Source organism: Caretta caretta, chromosome 9 (genome assembly GCF_965140235.1).
Source record: "Caretta caretta isolate rCarCar2 chromosome 9, rCarCar1.hap1, whole genome shotgun sequence".
NCBI classification, from domain to species: Eukaryota; Metazoa; Chordata; order Testudines; family Cheloniidae; genus Caretta; species Caretta caretta.
Genome location: NC_134214.1, coordinates 47,573,584 through 47,594,123, shown reverse-complemented (window position 1 = coordinate 47,594,123; position 20,540 = coordinate 47,573,584). Strand labels below are relative to the sequence as shown.

The 20,540-nt window shown below is 44.4% G+C and overlaps 1 protein-coding gene across 7 annotated transcripts in view; it reads left to right on the top strand.

Moving 5' to 3' along the window:
• The window catches only part of MYO7B (myosin VIIB), a 97,207-nt gene that overhangs the window by 15,679 nt on the left and 60,988 nt on the right, over positions 1-20,540 (top strand). For 4 of the 7 annotated variants that reach the window (XM_048864742.2, XM_075132261.1, XM_075132258.1 and 1 more), the window contains exons 2-13: positions 2,187-2,363; positions 4,448-4,561; positions 5,953-6,105; positions 7,776-7,960; positions 9,087-9,208; positions 10,862-11,004; positions 11,099-11,212; positions 13,992-14,145; positions 15,735-15,811; positions 16,174-16,293; positions 16,529-16,671; positions 18,006-18,216. In XM_048864742.2, coding sequence (XP_048720699.2) covers positions 2,346-2,363; positions 4,448-4,561; positions 5,953-6,105; positions 7,776-7,960; positions 9,087-9,208; positions 10,862-11,004; positions 11,099-11,212; positions 13,992-14,145; positions 15,735-15,811; positions 16,174-16,293; positions 16,529-16,671; positions 18,006-18,216 — 1,554 coding nt within the window. In that variant the 5' untranslated portion in view covers positions 2,187-2,345. The remainder of the gene's footprint in view (positions 1-2,186; positions 2,364-4,447; positions 4,562-5,952; positions 6,106-7,775; positions 7,961-9,086; positions 9,209-10,861; positions 11,005-11,098; positions 11,213-13,991; positions 14,146-15,734; positions 15,812-16,173; positions 16,294-16,528; positions 16,672-18,005; positions 18,217-20,540) is intronic. The other 3 variants (XM_075132260.1, XM_075132259.1, XM_048864743.2) reach the window with 1 other exon arrangement.

Sequence of the window (20,540 nt, the reverse complement as noted above, 5' to 3'; positions counted from 1 at the left end):
TCCAAATAAAACCCATACATATAGGGCTTCCTAGGGTTCAGCTTCACAGGTAACTTGACTAATGAAAACAGAATATCCACCTCAACTTCAGCCTGCTGGATCCGAGGGCCTTCCTGTAATTTCCCCTACCTCCCTCTGACCAGAGGGTCAAGCTTCTCTCCCTTTCTACCCTGTCAGAGGTAACAAGCTATACATGCTGTGATGAGTCCGCAGAATTTACTTATCAGCTTTACTCAGGGGGTAGCTCCTGTTAATAGGGCTAATTTGTTGACCTAACAAAAAAGTGCCCCCAATCTCTGTGTGTGGTTGTAGATCTTGCCACCCTGTTCCAGTGGGCTTGGGTCCTGTTGTGGTGAACTGGGGGAGACTAAGCAAAAGAAAGCCGTTATTAAGCTTAGGTCAAGGCAAAATGGACTCCTCAGGTACACAGAGCATCAGCTGGCAGGGACATTGCTCTTTGACTCATGCTGTTTAGTATAGGATCAGGTTTCAGAGTAGCAGCCGTGTTAGTCTGTATTCGCAAAAAGAAAAGGAGTACTTGTGGCACCTTAGAGACTAACCAATTTATTTGAGCATAAGCTTTCGTGAGCTACAGCTCACTTCATCGGATGCATCGGATGCATCCGATGAAGTGAGCTGTAGCTCACGAAAGCTTATGCTCAAATAAATTGGTTAGTCTCTAAGGTGCCACAAGTACTCCTTTTTTTTTTTTTTTTTTTTGTATAAGATCAGTGACTAATAATACCACCCATGATCAAGTGATGGATGACACCCCCAACTTTGCATATGTAACTGCCTCGGCTGGTCCCTGGCTGCTCCCTCCCCTTTGTTTGCTGAGTCATCTTCGCAAACCAGATAATCTGTCCACCAAACGACTGTCAATTATGTTCATTGTTTTTTTATATGATTTGTGTAATGGAGGCTTGGGATCGAACTCTACCCATATCCCTAATTTCTGACGTAATGTAAGGAATGGAGAGTCCGGGCTGCATTAAGTTTTAGTTCCTCCAGCAATTGTTTCAGGAGATAACACAGACATCTGATCTTGGAAGTTGAAAAGCTTTAGAAGTTGAAAAGCCTTCCAGCTCATCTGCTAAACGGATGTATTTGGCCTCTGTAAGTCAGCGCTATTTTCTTGTGAATGATCTTAGAGATCCCAGATCATATTAAAATGTGGTTTGGGGTGTATTTTCTAGAGATGGTCCCAAACCAAAACACTCAAACTCTGGAAAACTTCAAACCTAGTTCTAAAGTCAGACTTTGCAGCCCAGACCCAGCTCAAACAGTTTCTGAAAAGCTTTGTCCATGATTTCCCTGTGCATATCGAAAGGACACTGGACTAAATCTCAGTGTAGCAAGTAAGGTAACCCACAGATCATGTTTATCCCTGAAATTGCTTCAAGAGTCCAATTGCAGGGAAAGGTGTATGCATTTGTGCTTATTTAGTCTGTGGTTCTTTGGTTGTCCCAGGTCTCATGGCCTAAATAATATAATCATTTATGTTAAAGCAAAGGGAGCAGATTCAATAGGGCCTGCACACTCAACAAACAAGGCAATCCTTTGGACTCTTGTCACCAACACTGTCCTCTCAACTGTGGCCTCAATGCTTTTGTTTGTTTTCTGGGGGATTCTCCACTTTGCAACTGGAACCCTCAAACACTCTTCATTTTCCCTCCTTCACAATCCTTCTCAAAGCCCTTCACTGCAGCCACAGATGAGGAAGGCTGTATATGGATCTCTGCTTTTATATGCGTGTTGTGCCAGACCTAGTGGGCAGACTGCATTGGGCAGCTTAGCAAGATAGAAAATAAATCTGGGTCACTGGGCTGACCACTCACGGGAATTGAGCCACTAGGTCACTGGACCAACTGAATGCAAATAACGGTATAGTTTACGTGATGTCTTGTTATTGGGGGTTAAATTTAAGTTTGACTCTCTGCCTATAAACTTTTTTGGCATTAGCTTAAGAGAATTCTGTTAAAAAAACAAACCAACAACATTCCACAGTGATGCCTTCTGTGTTAGTCTACCTCTTGGGTTATGTGGTAGAACTCAGGATAGCCTGTAAGTCAATCTGTGCATTGCGCTGTGTTGAGGATTCTTGCCTTCAGGTATATGGTTTATATTGTTTCCACATTTTGTGTATACTTTTAATGATCACTTTTCCTTTCTTTAATCCTATGCAGACTCATAAAGATATTACGTTTTTGGTTTTTAAGCGGAGAGTCCTGCCCGTGCCCCTCTTTTGACAGTGTTTTGATCTGTTCTTATCCCTGAGCTCTCCTGTAGTCTAAGTCTGTTCTTCTCTTCGTGAGCACAGGCTGTATGTGGGACTGTGAGGCAGGATGGTGGTTCTCAGAAAGGTAAGTCAGATGCTTTGCTCTGGTGTACTGGTTAGTCTAGAGCAGTGGTTCTCAACCAGGGATATGTGTACCCCTGAGGATACACACAGGTCTTCCAGGGGGTACATCAACTTATCTAGATATTTGCCTAGTTTTACCACAGGCTACATAAAAAGCACTAGTGAAGTCAGTACAAACTAAAATTCCATACAGACAATGACTTGTTTATACTGCTCTATATACTATACACTGAAATGTAAGCACAATATTTATATTCCAGTTGATTTATTTCATAACTATACGGTAAAAGTGAGACAGTAAGCAATGTCTCAGTAATAGTGTGTTGTGATACTTCTGTATCCTTATGTCTGATTTTGTAAGCAAGTAGTTTTTAAGTGAAGTGAAGGTTGGAGGTATGCAAGATAGATCAGACTCCTGAAAGGGGTACAGTAGTCTGGGAAGGTTGAGAACCACCGGTCTAGTGGGGGATGTTGCAGAAAGAGGTGAAAAGAAGTCCATGGGAACTTAACGCATTTCACTTCAGAAGTAAAAGCAACAAAGAGCCAATATCAACTAAGCATCAAACAACATCTTCCCAAACAAAATTACAGAGACACAACTGGTTCTGTTTATTGGGCATAATGGTTATTTTGGGCAAGCTTGTAGTATCCTTGCTCATGCTGAGTTGGTGCCTTACACCACGAGCACTTCCACTGAAACCAATGCAGCTCCTTGAGAGGTAAGGTTCCCTTCACCGTGAGTAAGGGTTCTGTTTGCAGATGGTATGCTCCACTGGCTGGTGCAGAATTTATTGCAATAGTGCTTTACAACTGTTTGTCTTTTAATGTAAACCAATAACATATTTTAAGAGGGAAAAAAACCAACGAGGTTTAAATTACTCCATGGTAGTAAATGTTTTGGAACCAACTTGGAATAATATGCAACAGAGCCAGATCCTCAACAGGTGTAGCTCCATTGAAGTGGATGGAGCTATGCCAGTTTCCCCAGCGGAGAATCTGGCCTATAGTCTTTATTCTACTTGCAGCCAAGTTTTGACCATTGGCATAAAACCGGTTAGGCCAGATGTGGCTGATCCTGTGTGGGCACATGGGATAGTGGAGGGGAAAGTGCAAAGGATCCCGCTCTACCTTGCAAGAGGCTGCAGTGATCTTGGTCTTTGCATTCTGTGGACGCAAGGGCTGGGGGAGTGTTAGCACCACTAGCCGTGCAAGATACTCCAAAGGGGATGTAGTGCAGGATGGAGGGATTCATCATGCCTGGCAAACAGCAGCCAGTGCTGTCTGGAGCATTAGCTATACCTCTCTAAAGGAAGTGTAGAGTCATCTCGGAGTATGCTTCCCTCCTGAGGCACCATAGGCATTCTGCCTGCCTGTTTGCTCTGTAGACAGAATACTGGCTGGAGCTGCCCCAGGTGTGGTCCTTCATTGATGCCAAGGTAGGAATTTTGCCTGAATAAGGAGTGCAGGATTTGTCCCCAGGGAAGGAGCTGATAAATGTGCTAATGTTTCCATGTGCAGATTATTCAATTGATCGTTGAGGGAATGTGCAATTAGAACTTACTATCACAAATCTCTGAAAATGACCAGGATGTCTAGTCAACCCATCAGCGTTATCTTGTCTGAAGATGCCCTCCTACCACTTTTCCAATACTGCTTTGTCTTTCAATGTTTTTAAGTAGCAGAAATAATAATAAATGCACATACAGACTATATCTCATTTGAGAATATCAAAGCACTTTGTGGACAGTCGCTGAGCCTCAGAACTTCTCTGTGACGTAATGTAGTTAGATAAGCAGTGTCATTGTTATAACTTCTGTGCCATTTCCGCCTATAAAATGGCTATCCCAAATGACTTGTCCAAAGTCACATAGCAGGTCAGTGGCAGAGCTGGGATTAGAACCTAGGAGTCCTGACTTCCTAACCTGCTTTAACCACTAGATAACGCTTCGTCCAGGCAATAGGCACTGGGCCAGTTAAGCAAATGTAAAAGAAATCCCAGTTATTAAAACCAGGAGATATATGCTAAGAGTTAGTTGGATCCTAGATGTAAAGCAGTACTTAACAGTAGCACTTCCTTCTCGCCAGGGTGATCATGTATGGCTGGAATCCTTGTCCAACAGTGAATACAATGTCCCTATTGGGGCAGTTGTGAAGATCTCTGACTCAGGACAGATCTTGGTGGAGGATGATGAAGGCAAGGTAGGCTACGTTATAACTTCCTCAGCAGAACATACTTAAGTTTTATGTAACATGGTGAAGAACAAGAGATGGGCCTGAACCAAGCCACAGATCTATTCCTGAACGTTTTGGAGTTCTAGGGTGAAATCCAGATCCCCTTTAAGTCAGCTGGGCCAGGATTTCACCCTTGGAATCTACACCCGGATACAGAACTGGCTGTTGTGGCTAGCCTCTTTCATTATAATGGGCCAAATCAAAATTCTGGATATCCAAACACCCTCTAACTTTAGTGGAGTTCAGAATCTGATCTGGATGTCATGATTCAGGGCCAGTCTAGTGTATGGCCCATCAGAACACTACAGAACTGCAAGAATCAGGCAGTAGTACTTGCCAGAGGCAAGACATGGGACTTGATGAGCCAATGGTCTGGTCCTATCTCCAAGCCTGTATTTCTGGGAGGTTATAGTCTCCGTGTAATCCACAGCAGCTGAATTTGCCACAGCGAGTACTTCTTGTCCCACATTTGCTGGAGAATTGTGCTCCAGCATCTAAGTTCTCATTCCATTTCTAGCCCTCATGATTGTGCAGAGAACACTGAGAATAAGAACTGAGCACAAACTGATGCAGTGTTGTGTTCCTGCACCTGCAGCTGGCTTGCAAGGATAGCTCTGGAAGGTGTGAATGGCTCCATTCATCTCAAGGGATTGTTGACTCTCAAACATAAAGATGACACTTTAAATGGCATACTGTTAACTGTTTCACTGCTGATCTTTTTTAAAAATCAGAAACATCCAATGCCTGTGCTTATCCTACAAGCCCAAGCTTCTTCCCACCCCTTCCTGATACCCAACGCCCAGCTGTCCCCATCCCAGCTCCCAAACCTCAGGTTTCCTCTCAACAGTTTTTACGATGCCGTTATGCTTTGTCAATACCCAAATCTGCAGCAAAACTGAAAATGTGGGGACAGCGTGAAATCACTAACTGAATTTAATATCAGGATGTGGGCTACTGAACTGATGGTTTTATTCCTTTCCATATTTCAATTAAAAACTTCCATATTTTTAATTTAAGTGTAGCTGCCACAGAAATTCCACTGGAGCATAAGAGAATCCAGGGCTGGCTCACCTAGGTCCAGCTTGCCACAGGATCTTGACTATATTCCTCACCTGTAATGTCCTATCTTGATTCAAGCATTGCATGCTGGGTCATAGTCTCAGTGGGCTGCACCTATGTATTAAAGATAAAGCTGCTGCAATCTGCTCTGGGTTATGCCAGCTAAACCCACACTGTGCTAGTGTGAGTTACACTCAGGTTTTCTCCACGGCAACATGGCTCCCTCCTTTGGATGCCCCTGAGCTAATGTACAAAATCCCAGATGATTAATTAAAAGCTGTTGTGTTGTTCTATTTAAGGAACATTGGATCACTGCCCGGAACATCAATGCTGTGCGTCCCATGCATCCCACCTCTGCACAAGGGGTGGAAGACATGATACGCCTCGGGGACCTGAATGAAGCAGGCATAGTGCATAACCTCCTTATCCGCCATCAGGAGCACAAAATCTATGTGAGTGCCAAGACAAATGGGCAAATCTCAGTCAAGAATAAGAAACGAAAAACAGCACACTTCTGTCAGGGGGACAATTTGTCAGCCAAGGGGCAGCCTCTGACACAAGGCAGCCTGGTTTCCTTTGCCAAATATTGGACTGAGAGAGCCTTAGTGTCTCAGCAGTTCTGAAATTCTCCCTTTTCTTCTCTATAACTGATCTCATCCTAGCACCTTGACTGCAAGGACAAGAGCGGGCACCAGACTTTGAAATCATGGAGTGACTCGACAGCGAGATGCATGGACAGCAAGAGAGCTGCCTTTTAGTTTTCTGCCTAAAGTGAAAGTTACCAGTGGTGACTCTCTGACTGTCAATCCAGACATTAAGACAGATATCAGGTCTGTGGTACAGCATGCAGTTAGGAAATCAACATACACTCTGCTAGGCTAATTTCAATATTCACCTGAGGAAATAAACTATTAGTCCAACCAGATGCTCTATTTGTTATTGTTGGCAATGGTATGATCTGGCTTGTCTTTAGGTTCAATTTGATCTTTATTTAATTGTGATGCAATGAAATACATTGAGAGGAATGTTGGTCTTGTGTTTAAGGCACTGCCTTGGGACTCAGGAGATGTGGTTTCATTTTCTGGCTTTGCCACAGACTTCGTGTGTAACCCTGGGTAACTTAACCCACTTAATTTCTCTGTGCCTTACTTCCCTATCTAGAAAACAAGGATATAGTTACTTAGTTTCTCCCACACTTTGCTCTGCTTGTCTGTTTGGATTGTAAACTTTACAGGGCAGGGGCTGTTTTACAACATGTTTATGCAGTGCCCAGGCAGTGCCAAATCAAGCCCTGATTTTAATAGGTGCTACACTACTATAGCAAATGTAACAATGTAAAGTAAATGTAACAATGTAACCATTACAATAATAAACCCTGGCAGTCATATTTTGAAGCTCTTGTATGTAATCATGTTGCATTTATATACTGTAATGCCTTTCATCCAAATGGATCCCATTTGGCACTTTATAAACTTTACCAAGTTTTGACACTATATACACACAGACACATTTCAGTGATAGGCAAAATAACTGGGGTATGCGCGCGCGCGCACACGCACACACACACACACACACACACACACACACTCTCTCTCTCTCTCTCTCTCTCTCTCTTATTTTGCCTACCCCTGAAGTGCAGCCACATCTGGGGTAGAATACAACAGCTGTTTAACATCACTTAGCAACATTTCACAACAGTTAATGGTAAGAAACGAAAAATACCATATCTGGTTGAGCTAACAGAGATTTTAACCACAGTGTAATTAACTGAGCTGGAATTTGGCCAGGCGATCATGGTTAGTATCTCTTCTTTTGCAAAAAGCACCAGTGGGATCCTTAATGGACCAGTATTGATCAGGAGCACAGCATTGTGTCTCATTTGAATGACCCTATGTCCAGTAGCATAGTGCCCAGTTCAATACTGATTCAGAGGGAAGAGTGCAATCTACTGAGTCATCAACCCACAAGTTTCTGCAGCACCCGGGGTTTTCCCTAAGAGTTCCTTATCCTTTCCCGAACCTGCTTAGCTTATGAGCTCTAACGAGAGCAGAGCCCAGGGTGGCTATGGCTGTGTTCTGCTGTGTCTGGATTTGATGTTATGGGTAACTCTCTCCTCTTTCAGACCTACACAGGCTCTATCTTGGTCGCAGTGAATCCATACCAGGTGTTGCCACTCTACACAATGGAACAGATCCAACTCTACAGTAACAAGCGAATTGGGGAGCTGCCTCCCCATGTCTTTGCCATCGCAGACAACTGTTATTTCAATATGAAGAGGAATAAGAGAGACCAGTGCTGTGTTATCAGGTAACTGGATGAGTGGGTGGGACTAGTGGTGGTAGGTTTACCACCGGGATTGGATAGAGAAGGGTTCCCAAAGTGTCTGGAGAGGTGACAATCTCTTCAGTCCTTTGGGGAGGCATAGATAACACCAGGGAAAATGAGAAGAGAACATTTGCTTTTTTGCTGTGTCATTTTCAGTTAGGACTCAGAAATATTTAGTCCTGAACGTGCATTTATGTATCCACGTGACTGTATAATGTGTGTCCAAGCATGTCAACTATGTTTGCCCAAATGGGTGCATACATAACATTTTCATGCACAGCTTCAGAGACAGGGCTGATTTCACCCTGCATATTTGTGCTGTAATTTTTGTATTTGGACCCTTACTGGAAATATTTTGCAAGAAAAAGGGATCAAGAGACTGCTCCCTTGCACATGTTTATATTTCCAAAACCCATCATTTCCCCTCCAAGCCCTCTGAGTGCAGCAGGACATTCTACACAAATAGTCTCTTTATAAATAGATGGAAAATGGGAAGCCTGAGTACATTGTCCATAGCAGGGAAGGTACCTTTTTTACCTTTGGAAGGTAGCCATTATGTTTGAAGATTGAATTTAACTTTCTGAAAGGAGAGATTGTCTCTGAGAAGGTTAATCTCCCCTCCTAAAACAAGACAAGAGAAACGTTATCTTTTTCCTACAAAGGTATTCCCTGTACTTGTTTTCTGTTCATATTTTGTGCAAGGAGCTGGATAATCTCAATGCAATGATGTCTCTTGCTAGCAGAGGAGATACTGGGAACACGAAGTTAACATACTAAAACCAGCACAGATAGTACAATAAGGTACTAAAGATGAAAGGCCAAATTTTCCCTCTTCTTCACGCTGGGGCCAATCCACTGGCATCAGTGAATTTGCACTTGTGTAACTGATGGAACAGTTTAGCCCTTAACATTTTAGTATGCAGAATAGCTTCAATTCAGTGAAAGAGACATTGAAAGGTAAGCCTCTTACTCTCTACATGAGACTCAGGACAGTCCCATAGTATGGAGAAGATCTGTGAATTTTTACCCTGGTCTGCCATTTTTTCCACTGTAGCAGAGAAAAAGAAACCGAGACACTGATTTACCACTTGTATGTTTTGGATTCCAGTGGAGAATCTGGAGCCGGGAAGACTGAAAGCACTAAGCTGATACTGCAGTTTTTAGCTGCTGTCAGTGGCCAGCATTCCTGGATTGAGCAGCAGATTCTGGAGGCCAACCCCATTCTGGAAGGTAGGTTATGTAGCCAAGACGCCTGATTCACCATAACACCAGTGATTTTGATGGATTTATGCCAGTGTAAAGCTGGAGTAATGCAGTAATGTCTCAGTGCCACTGTGCACTGTCTCAGTAATGTCTCAGTGCACAGCAGCTGAACTCCTTAAAGCCTCAATGATGTAGTGGTTGACCAAGGAATCTACAAGGAATTTTGGCAAAGTCTGCAGAGAGTTTTCCCCAAAATCTGTGTGGTTCATCTGAGATTTTGCCCCAGATCTGCAGGGTTTTTGACTCAACCCTATTCCCATATGTTAAAACTAGATATTCTAAGACACAGGGAGAGTCGTTCAGCATTTTTTAAAAGCTCGATCTATCGGTTTTATCCAAGAGAATATTAAGCAGTGACTTCATCATGGTGTATAAGTACCTACACATGGAAAAGTTTTCAGATTAGTCTTCAATCTAGCAGACACAGGCATAACAAGATCCAGCCATTAGCTAGAAGCTTAAGCTAGGTAAATTCAGGCTAGGAATAAGGTGCAAATTTTTAACAATGAGGGTAATTAACCATTGGAACAGGTTATTTGGAGCGATGGGTTCTTAAAATCAAGACTGGATGTCTTTCCAAACTATATGTTCTAGCTCAACCACAAGATATGGGCTTGATGGAGGGTGTAATCCAATGGCCTGTGTTATGCAGGAAGTCAGGCTAGATGATCAAAATGTTCCTTTCTGCTTTTAAAATATGTGACTGAATAGGATTTCTGGAGTGAGCTGCTCATGTTAGTTGAGTTTTACTGGATAGTCCTCTGCTTTGTAGATGAGAACTCTGTAAATGTTTCTTTCACCTGCATTTTTAGGACAAGTGCCAAGTGTCTCAATTTCCTGAGTCATTGAAAGGCAGTCTAATGATGGGCCTGGCTGCTTTGTGGCATTTCAGTGCCATGTGAGATGGCTAGTTTGCCTGCTCAATCCCTGTGTCTACCTCTGCAGACAAAAAAAAGGCTTGCATGGGCTCCTAAGTGAGTCCCGTACAGCATTCTCAGCTCAGGGAGAGTCTCCACAGGGATGAGGTCAGGGATTGCTTCCCTAGGGAGGCACAAAAGTTTCTGTGGGTGTGGGGCACTGAATTGGGAACCTGTGGCAAGGTTTTGATGGTTGGGGTTGGGAAGGGCTTATTCAAGGTGTGACAGGCTTGGTGTCAGGGTAGTGCTAGTCTAAGCAATTGTGGGAGGGATTTGGGAACAGGAAGGGGTCGTGCTGGGGAAAGATGGGGAAGTTATGGTGAGAGGTAGGCATGCACTTGCGCTAGTCTGTAGGAAGGTGTTTGGCTGAGGGAGACTGTATCTTCCCACAGGATCTTCCCACAGCTTTGCAGCCTCCCTGCTTCCCATGCAGAGAGATCTGGTGTCCCCTCCCTACCTACATGAGAAATTTACGCCCATTTGCTCTCATGCACAGCTGTCTGCCTCTCTGTTCAGCTGAGTGTAGGATGGAGTCTGGGGCCTGTCATTCCCAGTGTGAGTCAGATCACACAGCACTGGAATCTGGAGCTCACCAGGTGAAATGCCAGCAGCAAGACCAGGTAGTCTGAAAGTGAAGTTGCCATGCCCTAAGCAGGAGTAAACCCAGTGTCTGTCTCTGTCCTACACTTCTTCCCCTCACCAGCCTTTGGAAATGCCAAGACAATTCGAAACGACAACTCAAGCCGCTTTGGGAAATACATCGACATCCACTTCAACCAAAGCAGCGTGATCGAAGGAGCCCGGATAGAGCAGTTCCTTCTGGAGAAGTCCCGGGTTTGTCGGCAGGTAAGGGTTAATCTGGGAGTCAGTGCTAACTCTACTCCTGTTTTATGACACCGCACTGACAGGCCTGTCCCCTGGGGTACTTCTCTCATTCCAGGCTCCGGAGGAGAGGAACTATCACATATTTTACTGCATGCTAATGGGGATGAATCTGGAGCAGAAGAAGATGTTGAACCTGGGCACTGCTTCAGAGTACACCTACCTCACCATGGTAAGATGCACCTCCCTCTGCTGCCATCTCCTTGAGCACGGGGTTCCTCATGCTGGGCCGCTCTCACGTGTCACAGCAAAAGCAAGTGCAAGAGGGCTGGTTCTCACATAGAAATGGCCATGCCTAGAGTGAAAGAAGAATTAACAGTAAGGATGTTGTGGGCTCAGCTGCAGTGTCCTCTAAGCTTTTATTGTACAGTATCCATCACTGGGTGCAAGCTATGGCCATTAGAAGCTATCCATCAAGAGCAGCCTTAAGAAAGACCAATAGCATCTTCAGTTGGCTCCTCAGTGCCCGCCTTTGCACTGCAGTCCAGTTTCGGGTAACTGTCATTGATCTCCCAGCAGGGAGAACACAAGGCCTGGATGTATTTTTCAGAGAAAAGGAATTAACAGGTACAAAATGTTCCTTTATTTCACAGCTGAAGCAACACCAGTAGCCATGGTTCTTATCTGTAGTGGGCCTTGCAGAAATAACTCAGTAATGTGGTTCTCTCTCTAATCTGGGCTAGTTAATGTAAACTTCCCAGTCTGTGTTTATGTTTTCCAGAGAGTTTCCCTTGTTGGATGTGGGGATTCATCTTGCGGGAGACCGCTGAAAGTACTGAGTGGCTTAACAGCACCACCACCATTGACTTTCAGTGGGATTTGTGCTTCTACGCAGTTTTGGAAATCCCACCCCTAGTCTGGCCAAGTTCTTCACGCTAAAAACATGAGCTGAGCTGCTTTGCTCTGTGACTTGGACAAAAACGAGGAAAGGAGGAATTAGGGCCCAGTCCTGCCCCTGCTGAAGCCAGCAGGATTCATGCCACAAACTTCAGTGGGAGCAGGGTTGGGCACCCAAAAAAAAAAAAGCTGCTCAGGCTAGTGGAGGCTTTTGTAACCGTAGGCCTGAATGTTTACAGAAAGCTGTGGAACTCTGTGTTAAAGGATGGGAAGAATCTCATTAGCTAGAACATGCCTGCAGCTCCTCTCGGCCATTCGCATGCACTACTGCTATGGGCTCAAATGATGCTGCCCCTAAAGGAAAGTGCCCCGTGTGCCATTGGCCCAGCGAGTGGGAGCAGATTCCCCAGCTCGTTAATTATAGGAATGGAATGACTGAGGACAAAGTGATAACGTGGTCAGCGCTTATTACAGCAGTGCAAGCGCTGTGTATTCCATGAAGGGCTGAAGTCCTTTTAGCTCAGTGATGAGTGCTGTAAAATATTTAGATAGGCAAATTAGACCCTGCTCTCACGGTTTTTGTTTTGCTCAGCTATTGGTACGAATAGCTATTCTTAGTGCTATAAATAGAAAAGCACATAAGGACACTTCACTCTTCCTGCTGCCACAGCACTGCATTGCCCAGGACTCACTGACCCAGCAGACATGCCCTACAATATGGGCCAGCCCTTAATGAGTTATTTATATGGAAGGTAGCAAAGGGCAGAGCCCTGAGCTGTGCCAGGCAGACGATTGCTGGAGACCTTTCTCATGTTGTTTTTGGATTGTGCCACTCAGTGTCTTGTGCTAGATTCTAGTGTTCTGATTTTGCAAAGGTATTTTCTACCACTGTCCCAACCCTGCCTGTCTTTATTTCTCAAACTGGGGGTTACTGACTAGTGCCAGGGGATGTTTGTACAGGGCAGAGGAGAGCTACAACAGGGGCAGGGAAAGAGACGTGACCTCAAATCTGCCCTAAGAAACACTGCAAATGTATCCCATGGTGACAGATAAAGCAGTGGGTGGACTGCTGAAAGTTAGGTCTTCTCTTTCACTGCTCCAGAGCAGCCTTTAATGTAGCTGGTTGTTGAAGCAGCCCCTGGCCTAAGCTTCTCTCTCCTCTTCCCATGTTACTCAGCTCAGCCATGGAAGCATGTGCTGTTTGACCTCAGAGACCCACTAATGGATGGCTCATCCCACTACTGACAGAAAGGTGTGTAGCCAAGTGTTTGACTACACTCACGGTTCACTCATAAAAATATTCAGGAAAGCCAAATGCATTGTCTAAAGACAACACAGCACAACATGAAAAGGAAACATCTATTCTATACCCTTCTTCCAGAAAACCATTCTTATCCCACAGCATGTTCACCATACACAGTAGGTGTGGTTCAAAGAGCCATCCTCAAACTTCCTTCTGTTTATATTGTGCACGTGTGCCAGCTAACAGCCCCCTCTATTCACTTTAAGTCTAACCCACTTGTTAGCTAGGTTTGTCCTTGGTAGCTCTCTATACTTTCCCATATCTCGTTTTGAATGCTGCATTCCAAGTGCTGATGGGCCATGGAAGTACACCCTCCCTGTACTTGGCACACAGTTTATTCATGCATCTCTGCTTTGACACGTTTCCTATGTTCTAATGCCAAAGCTGACTTCAGTTTTGCAAAGTGGTGTACAAGGCTTGACATGGGTGAACAGAACTGTGGAAAGAGCATAAGCCATTTAGTTAACATAACTTCTCCCACCACCCATGTACATAATGTATATTATATTAGTATCATGCACATCATACCTATTCATGTGGTGTATACTATGCCTAACAGATGCATATTGGCTAACACCACTCCAAGCAATGTGTCACCTTCTTTTGAGTGGGAGCGAAGAAAGAAACTACCATGGAAAAGGGAAATTAAAAAATAAAATAAAATACAAGAGTTTGTATCTTGGGTCTGTATCGAGCAGCCCACGGGGCAGTTCTGTTATATATGTTTTGTTCTACAGCCTAGAGGCTGCTATGCTAGGTCTGTATTAGTACCCAGACGGTTCCCCTGTCCCATGAATGTGCTGTCATGCAGGGTGCCTGCACTTCTTGTGATGGCCGTAATGATGCAAAGGAATATGCTCACATCCGCTCTGCTATGAAGATCCTCATGTTCTCAGATTCTGAGCACTGGGACATCAGCAAGCTGCTGGCTGCTATTCTGCACCTGGGGAATGTCGAGTTTGAAGGTAAACACAGCACTGCTTGCAGCTAGGTCTTCCCTTCGTCTCAATGTTTAAAGTCTGTGGATCACTATCTGCCTTCTTGTCTAAAGGCCAGCTTGTGGCTGTCTGCCAAACAGATGTGGATGGCGAGTGGGGGTGTTGGAAGGGCAGCAGCTGCAGACAATAGAAGTACTGGTGGGTGAGCCAACTGAATTCTGTTCTGAGAGGTGACCCTGTTACTGTTTCCTGGGGGGAGGGGTGAGAAAGCCTGGATTTGTGCTGGAAATGGCCCACCTTGATTACCATGCACATTGTAGGGAGAGTGGTCACTTTGGATGAGCTATTACCAGCAGGAGAGTGAGTTTGTGTGTGTATGGGGGTGGGGGGGGTGAGAAAACCTGGATTTGTGCAGGAAATGGCCCACCTTGATTATCATACACATTGTGAAGAGAGTGGTTACTTTGGATGGGCTGTTACCAGCAGGAGAGTGAGTTTGTGTTGGGGGGGGGGCAGAGGGTGAGAAAACCTGGATTTGTGCTGGAAATGGCCCAACTTGACGATCACTTTAGATAAGCTATTACCAGCAGGACAGTGTGGTGGGAGGGGGTATTGTTTCATGGTCTCTGTGTGTATATAATGTCTTCTGCAGTTTCCACTGTATGCATCCGATGAAGTGAGCTATAGCTCACGAAAGCTCATGCTCAAATAAATTGGTTAGTCTCTAAGGTGCCACAAGTACTCCTTTTCTTTTTGCGAATACAGACTAACACGGCTGTTACTCTGAAACCTGTTACTATTCTCACTGTGAGACAAGGTTGGCAGGCCATAAAGAGGTCCCCTCACACGCACTGAGGCATTAAATAACACCGTGCCCTGGCACGAATGATAATGAAAAGGACTCTGTGTGCTAGGGGGAAAGGAGAGGCTGAGGGCACCTCTTCACTGGCAACGTTGTAGTCGTGGCAGAGCGCTGGCTTGTGTAGTCGTGGCAGAGCGCTGGGAGAGAGTTCTCCCAGCTCTCTAAACAAACCACCTCCACAAGGGGCGTAGCTACCAGCACTGGGAGTGCGGCTCCCAGCATTGGTGCACTGTCTACACTGCCACTTTACAGCACTGAAGCTTGCAGGGCTCAGGGGGGTGTTTTTTCACACCCCTGAGTGAAAAGGTTGCAGCGCTGTAAAGTGCCAGTGTAGACAAGCCCTGAGTCAGGGTTATGTGGAAACTCAGAATTCTCTGAGTTGGGTTTGATTCAAATTGCAGCCTTAGCATTGCACTGAATGCATTCTGTAGGTGACTCTTACGTCCTCTGTTCCGTGAGATCTGATTAATCTCTTAGCTTGGGAGCTTCTCAGGGCAATGGCTTTCTCACTGGGGCCAGGTCTACACTACAGACTGCCAGCAGAGCTATGCTGGTCAGCGGTGTGGATTAACTAAACTGCTAACACTCTGCTGGTGTGGACATGGCCTGTGTTTCTATACAGTGCTCTGCCCGAGATCCTGCTCCTGGCTTTGGATAGTACAGTAATACAAACAGTAACAATACAGCCATGCACCATAGTGGTAGTGACTTGTACTGTGTGTGTATACTGAGCTTTGCGGTTTCCTCTTCCCAGCTGCTGTGTATGATCATTTGGACTGCTCTGATGTGCTGGATTCTTCACACTTTTCTGTAGCAACCAAACTGCTTGAGGTACTGGATTCTCGTCTTCTCTCACTAGCTCTCTGGTTTGTTCCCCCTTCTGGGAGGGTGGATTGTTGGCACATGTGCTTCTGTTGAGGGATTGTTTATGGTGTTTTCCTTTTGTGCTGTGTCCCCTTGTCGCTGCTAATGCTCACAGTGTTGCCCCTCCAAACTGAGAGATCTTTCCCGATATAAGCCCCAGGAACAGCTATTTTTTTCTGTGACAGTAGGCCACAGTACCGGTCAGACAGCATGTCTCTGCTTTCCCCACTTCTATCTTAGTCTCTTTTTCCTGAGTCAGACTCTGCCCATCTTTGCCAGGTCTGCTTTATCTACATCGGATGACCCAGCTGCAATGATTATTCCTATAGGTGGACTCTGGAGAACTGCAAAACAGCCTTACAAACCACTCGATCATCATCCGAGGAGAGAGCGTGTCCATGCCCCTGAGCATTGTCCAGGCTGCTGATGGGAGAGACGCCTTTGTGAAGGTAAAGGAGTTCACCCCCTCCAAGTGTGCATTGCACTGATGTTTTTCAAAGAGTGGGAATGCTTTCAGAGCTGTGTCTACAGACTCTCTCAGGGCCTGGTTCTGCAAACACTTATCACTGGGCCCTAGATCTTGCTACACTGAGCGTGCATGTTGGCTTCATTCAGCACAGCAAGCACTAGGCCGACTAGGGTTTGCATTATTGGGCTCTTACCTCCTTTTTAACTCTTCCACAGGGGATCTATGGCCATCTCTTCTTGTGGATAGTAAATAAGATCAATGCTGCAATTTTCAGCCCACCTTCTCAGGATTCTAAAAGTTCCCGCAGGTCCATTGGGCTTCTGGACATCTTTGGTTTTGAAAACTTTAACACCAACAGGTAGGATGTTCCAGATTCATTTCCGTCAGGGAAGGTGACAAATAGCAGACATAAAGGTAGGGAACAAATGAATTAATTTGCTCATTCATTGTCGTCTTCGCGCTCAAAGTAAAGATAGTGTTTGCTTCCATCACTGAATTTTCCTAGCGATGATCATGATGCACATCCCTGTGCTGACTTTTCCTGCCACACAGATGCCATTACCTCTGCTGAGCTATGTTGCACGGGACAGGGGTTCTCCAACTTCATCATAGCATGAACCACATCTTAATGGAGATCATGTTGTGGATACCTCAGGTTCCTATTCCCTGCATGCTTTCCTCTTGCCCAGTCCTCTCCTGTACATGGTTTCAGGCGCTTGATTTCCCTGCTCCTGTGGACATGCTGCCCAGATGCCTCTTCCTCCCTGACATAATGCCGATTGTCTCTTTCCCATCTCTCCTGGACATTCCTCTCCCACTGGTGGCTTCAGGCCCCAAGAGCAGCTTCTGTTTCCTCTTAGATAGTAGTGGCCCCAATGGAGGCAGCTAGACTCGCTCTTCCTCCTTGTGTCCAGCTCCTTCTATGGGCACTGAGGCTCTTTGGCAGGGAACCAGCAGGACACAAGGAGGAGAGCCAGCACCATATAACCAGCCAGCTTTCCACAGACCATCAGCAAATGCTGTGCAGACCATGAACCACAGGTGGTCTGCATATTAATGTACCAAAGATGCTACACCTGGGAAAAAGCCCAGGGAGCATGTGATCAGTATCACATTTCTGTATGCTACCTTTAATGGAATATGTGATAAATCTGTCTATAGTATGATGGTGCCTAAAGGTCACAATCCAGATCAGGGCCTCATGGTGTGCAGACACACCAGCACACAAAATCCTTGCCCCCAATTATTTACAAGACCAGATGCAAGATGCGTGAGTGACAAACAAAAGGAGGGAAGGTGGCAGAGAGGACAAGAGTAAGAGGAATCCGATCACACACCTATACAGGTTAGCTAAGCACATACAGGCTAGCTAGGCACACAACCAGGAAGCTCCTATGGGTCTCTGTAAAAACAAAACAAAACATAAAATGAAACAATCTGTCCTGCCAGCTGCACACTATATGAAGAAGGAGTCCATTGCATGTGGGTTGTTGGGCATGGTGACATGTGCCCAGATAGAACAACATACACCAGGTGTGTTCGTTAACAGTATGAAATGGTATCACCTAAACTGTAACAGTGTTCCCTGTGTGCATGTATCAAATATAGAGTGTCAGATAATACTGTCCAGTGAAAGTGATGGTACCAGGTAACATGGAGATGACAGTGGGTCCTCATGCTGTTCCCCTGCAGCTTTGAGCAGCTCTGTATTAACTTTGCCAACGAGCACCTTCAGCAGTTCTTTGTCCGCCATGTCTTCAAGCTGGAGCAGGAGGAATACCTTGCTGAGCACATCTCCTGGAGCCACATTGACTTCACAGACAACCACCAGGCTTTGGAAGTGATTGCACTCAAACCCATGAACATTGTCTCCCTCATTGATGAGGAAAGCAAGTTCCCTAAGGTGAGAGCCTTATTCTATCTGGTCTCTTGGCTTCACACAGAGGGCAGCTGCCTAGGAAGCTCTTCTGGAGGGACTGTGAGCTGGTAAGACCCAGTGAGAGTCATTTCCCCACAGAAGTCCCTTCACTACCTTTAATGTCCTCTCCAGTTGCAACCCAAAGGGGAAAGTCCATGAGATTAAAACTCTTGTGCACACTGTAGATGGTTCCCTGGTTGACTGTGTGCTGGACTGTGCTTACAGCTGGGAGGAGTTGCTGCTCCGGAATTCTTCAGGGCCAGAATAATTTGTGGCCCTTATAGACTCATAGATTCCAAGGCCAGAAGAGATTACTGTAATCATCTAGTCTGACCTCCTGTATAGCACAGGCCATAGAACTTCCCTGAAATAATTCCTAGAGAAGATCTTTTAGAAAAATATCCAAACTTTATGTAAAAATTATCATTACAAGACAATTGAGAATCCATGACAACCTTTAGTAAATTGTTCCAATGGTAAATTACCTTAATTGTTAAAATGTATGCCTTATTTCCAGTCTGAATTTGTCTAGCTTCAACTTCCAGCCATTGGATCATGTTATACCTTTCTCTTTTAGATTGAAAAGCCCATTATTATATATTTGTTCCCCAGGTAGATACTTATAGACTGTAATCAAGTCACACCTTAATCTTTTCTTTGTTAAGATAAATAGTTGAGCTCTTTGCGTCTATCATTATACAGCATGTTTTCTAATCCTTTAATCATTCTTGTGGCTCTTCTCTGAACCCTCTCCAATTTATCAACATCCTTCTTGAATTGTGGACACTAGAACTGGACACAGTATTCCAGCAGTGGTCACCCCAGTGCCAAATATAGAGGTAAAATAACCTCTGTATTCCTTCTCAGTATTCCCCTGTTTATGCATTCCAGGGTCACATTAACTCTTTTGGCCACAGCGTTACACTGGGAGCTCATGTTTGGCTGATTATCCACCACAACCCCCAAAGCTTTTTCAGAGTCACTGCTTCCCAGGATAGAGAGTCCCCTATCCTGTAGATATGGCCTACATTCTTTGTTCCTAGAGGTATGCATTTACATTTAGCCAAATAAAAAGCATATTGTTTGCTTGCACGCAGTTTACTAAGCGATCCAGATCACTCTGAATCAGTGACCTGTCCTCTTCATTATTTACCACTCTCCCAATTTTTGTATCATCTGAAAACTTCAGCAGTGATGATTTTATGCTTTCTTTCAGGTCACTAATAAAAACATTAATGAGTGTAGGGCCAAGAACAAATCCATGCGGGACCCCTCTGGAAACTCACCCACTCAATGACAATTCCCCATTTACAATTACATTTTAAGACTTATCAGTTAGCCAGTTTTTAATCCATTTAATGTGTGCCATGTTAATTTTATATCGTTCCAGTTTTTTTAAACATGTCATGCCTTATAGAAATCTAAGTATATTATGTCAACCCTTTTACCTTTATCAACCAAATCTGTAATCTCATCAAAAAAGAAATCAAGTTAATCTGACAGGATCTATTTTCCATAAAGCCATGGTGATTTGCATTAATTATCTTACCTTCCTTTAATTCTTTATTAATCAAGTCCCATATCAGCTGCTCCATTATCTTGCCAGGGATTGCAGTCAGGCGACCAGCCTATAATTACCCAGGTCATTCCATTTAACCTTTTAAAAAAATGTTACATTAGCTTTCTTTCAGTCTTCTGGTTCCTCAGTTCTCCAAGACTTATTGAAAATCAACTTTCACAGTCCAGCAAGCTCTTCAACCAACTCTTCTAAAATTCTTGGATGCAAGTTATCTGAACCAGATTTTTAAAATGTCTAACTGTAGTAGCTTCTGTTTAACATCCTCCAGAGATGCTAGTGGAATGGGAAGAGTGTTATCATCACCATAGGATGAGACTATAGCATCTGTTTTCTCCCCAAATACAGAACAGACATATTTATTGAAGACTTCTGCCTTTTCTGTATTATTATTGATAATTCTACTATTTCCACATAGTAGTGGACCAATACCATTGTCAGGATTCTTTTTTATCCTATTATATTTAAAAGACTCCTTCCTATTGTCATGCTGGCCATAGCTGCCTCCTTGTGTCTCTTTGCTTCCCTTATCAATTTTCTACAAGTCCTAATTTCTGATTTATATTCATTACTATTAACATCCCCTTCCTTCCATTTGTTATAATATAACAGATATATGTATCTGCCTTCACTTCCACTCTAAACCAAGTTATTTTTTTAACCAGCCTTCACCCTCAGTTTTGGCTTTTTGGGCATCTAGTAAGGTAGTCTTAAATAATGCAGCTGTGCCAGG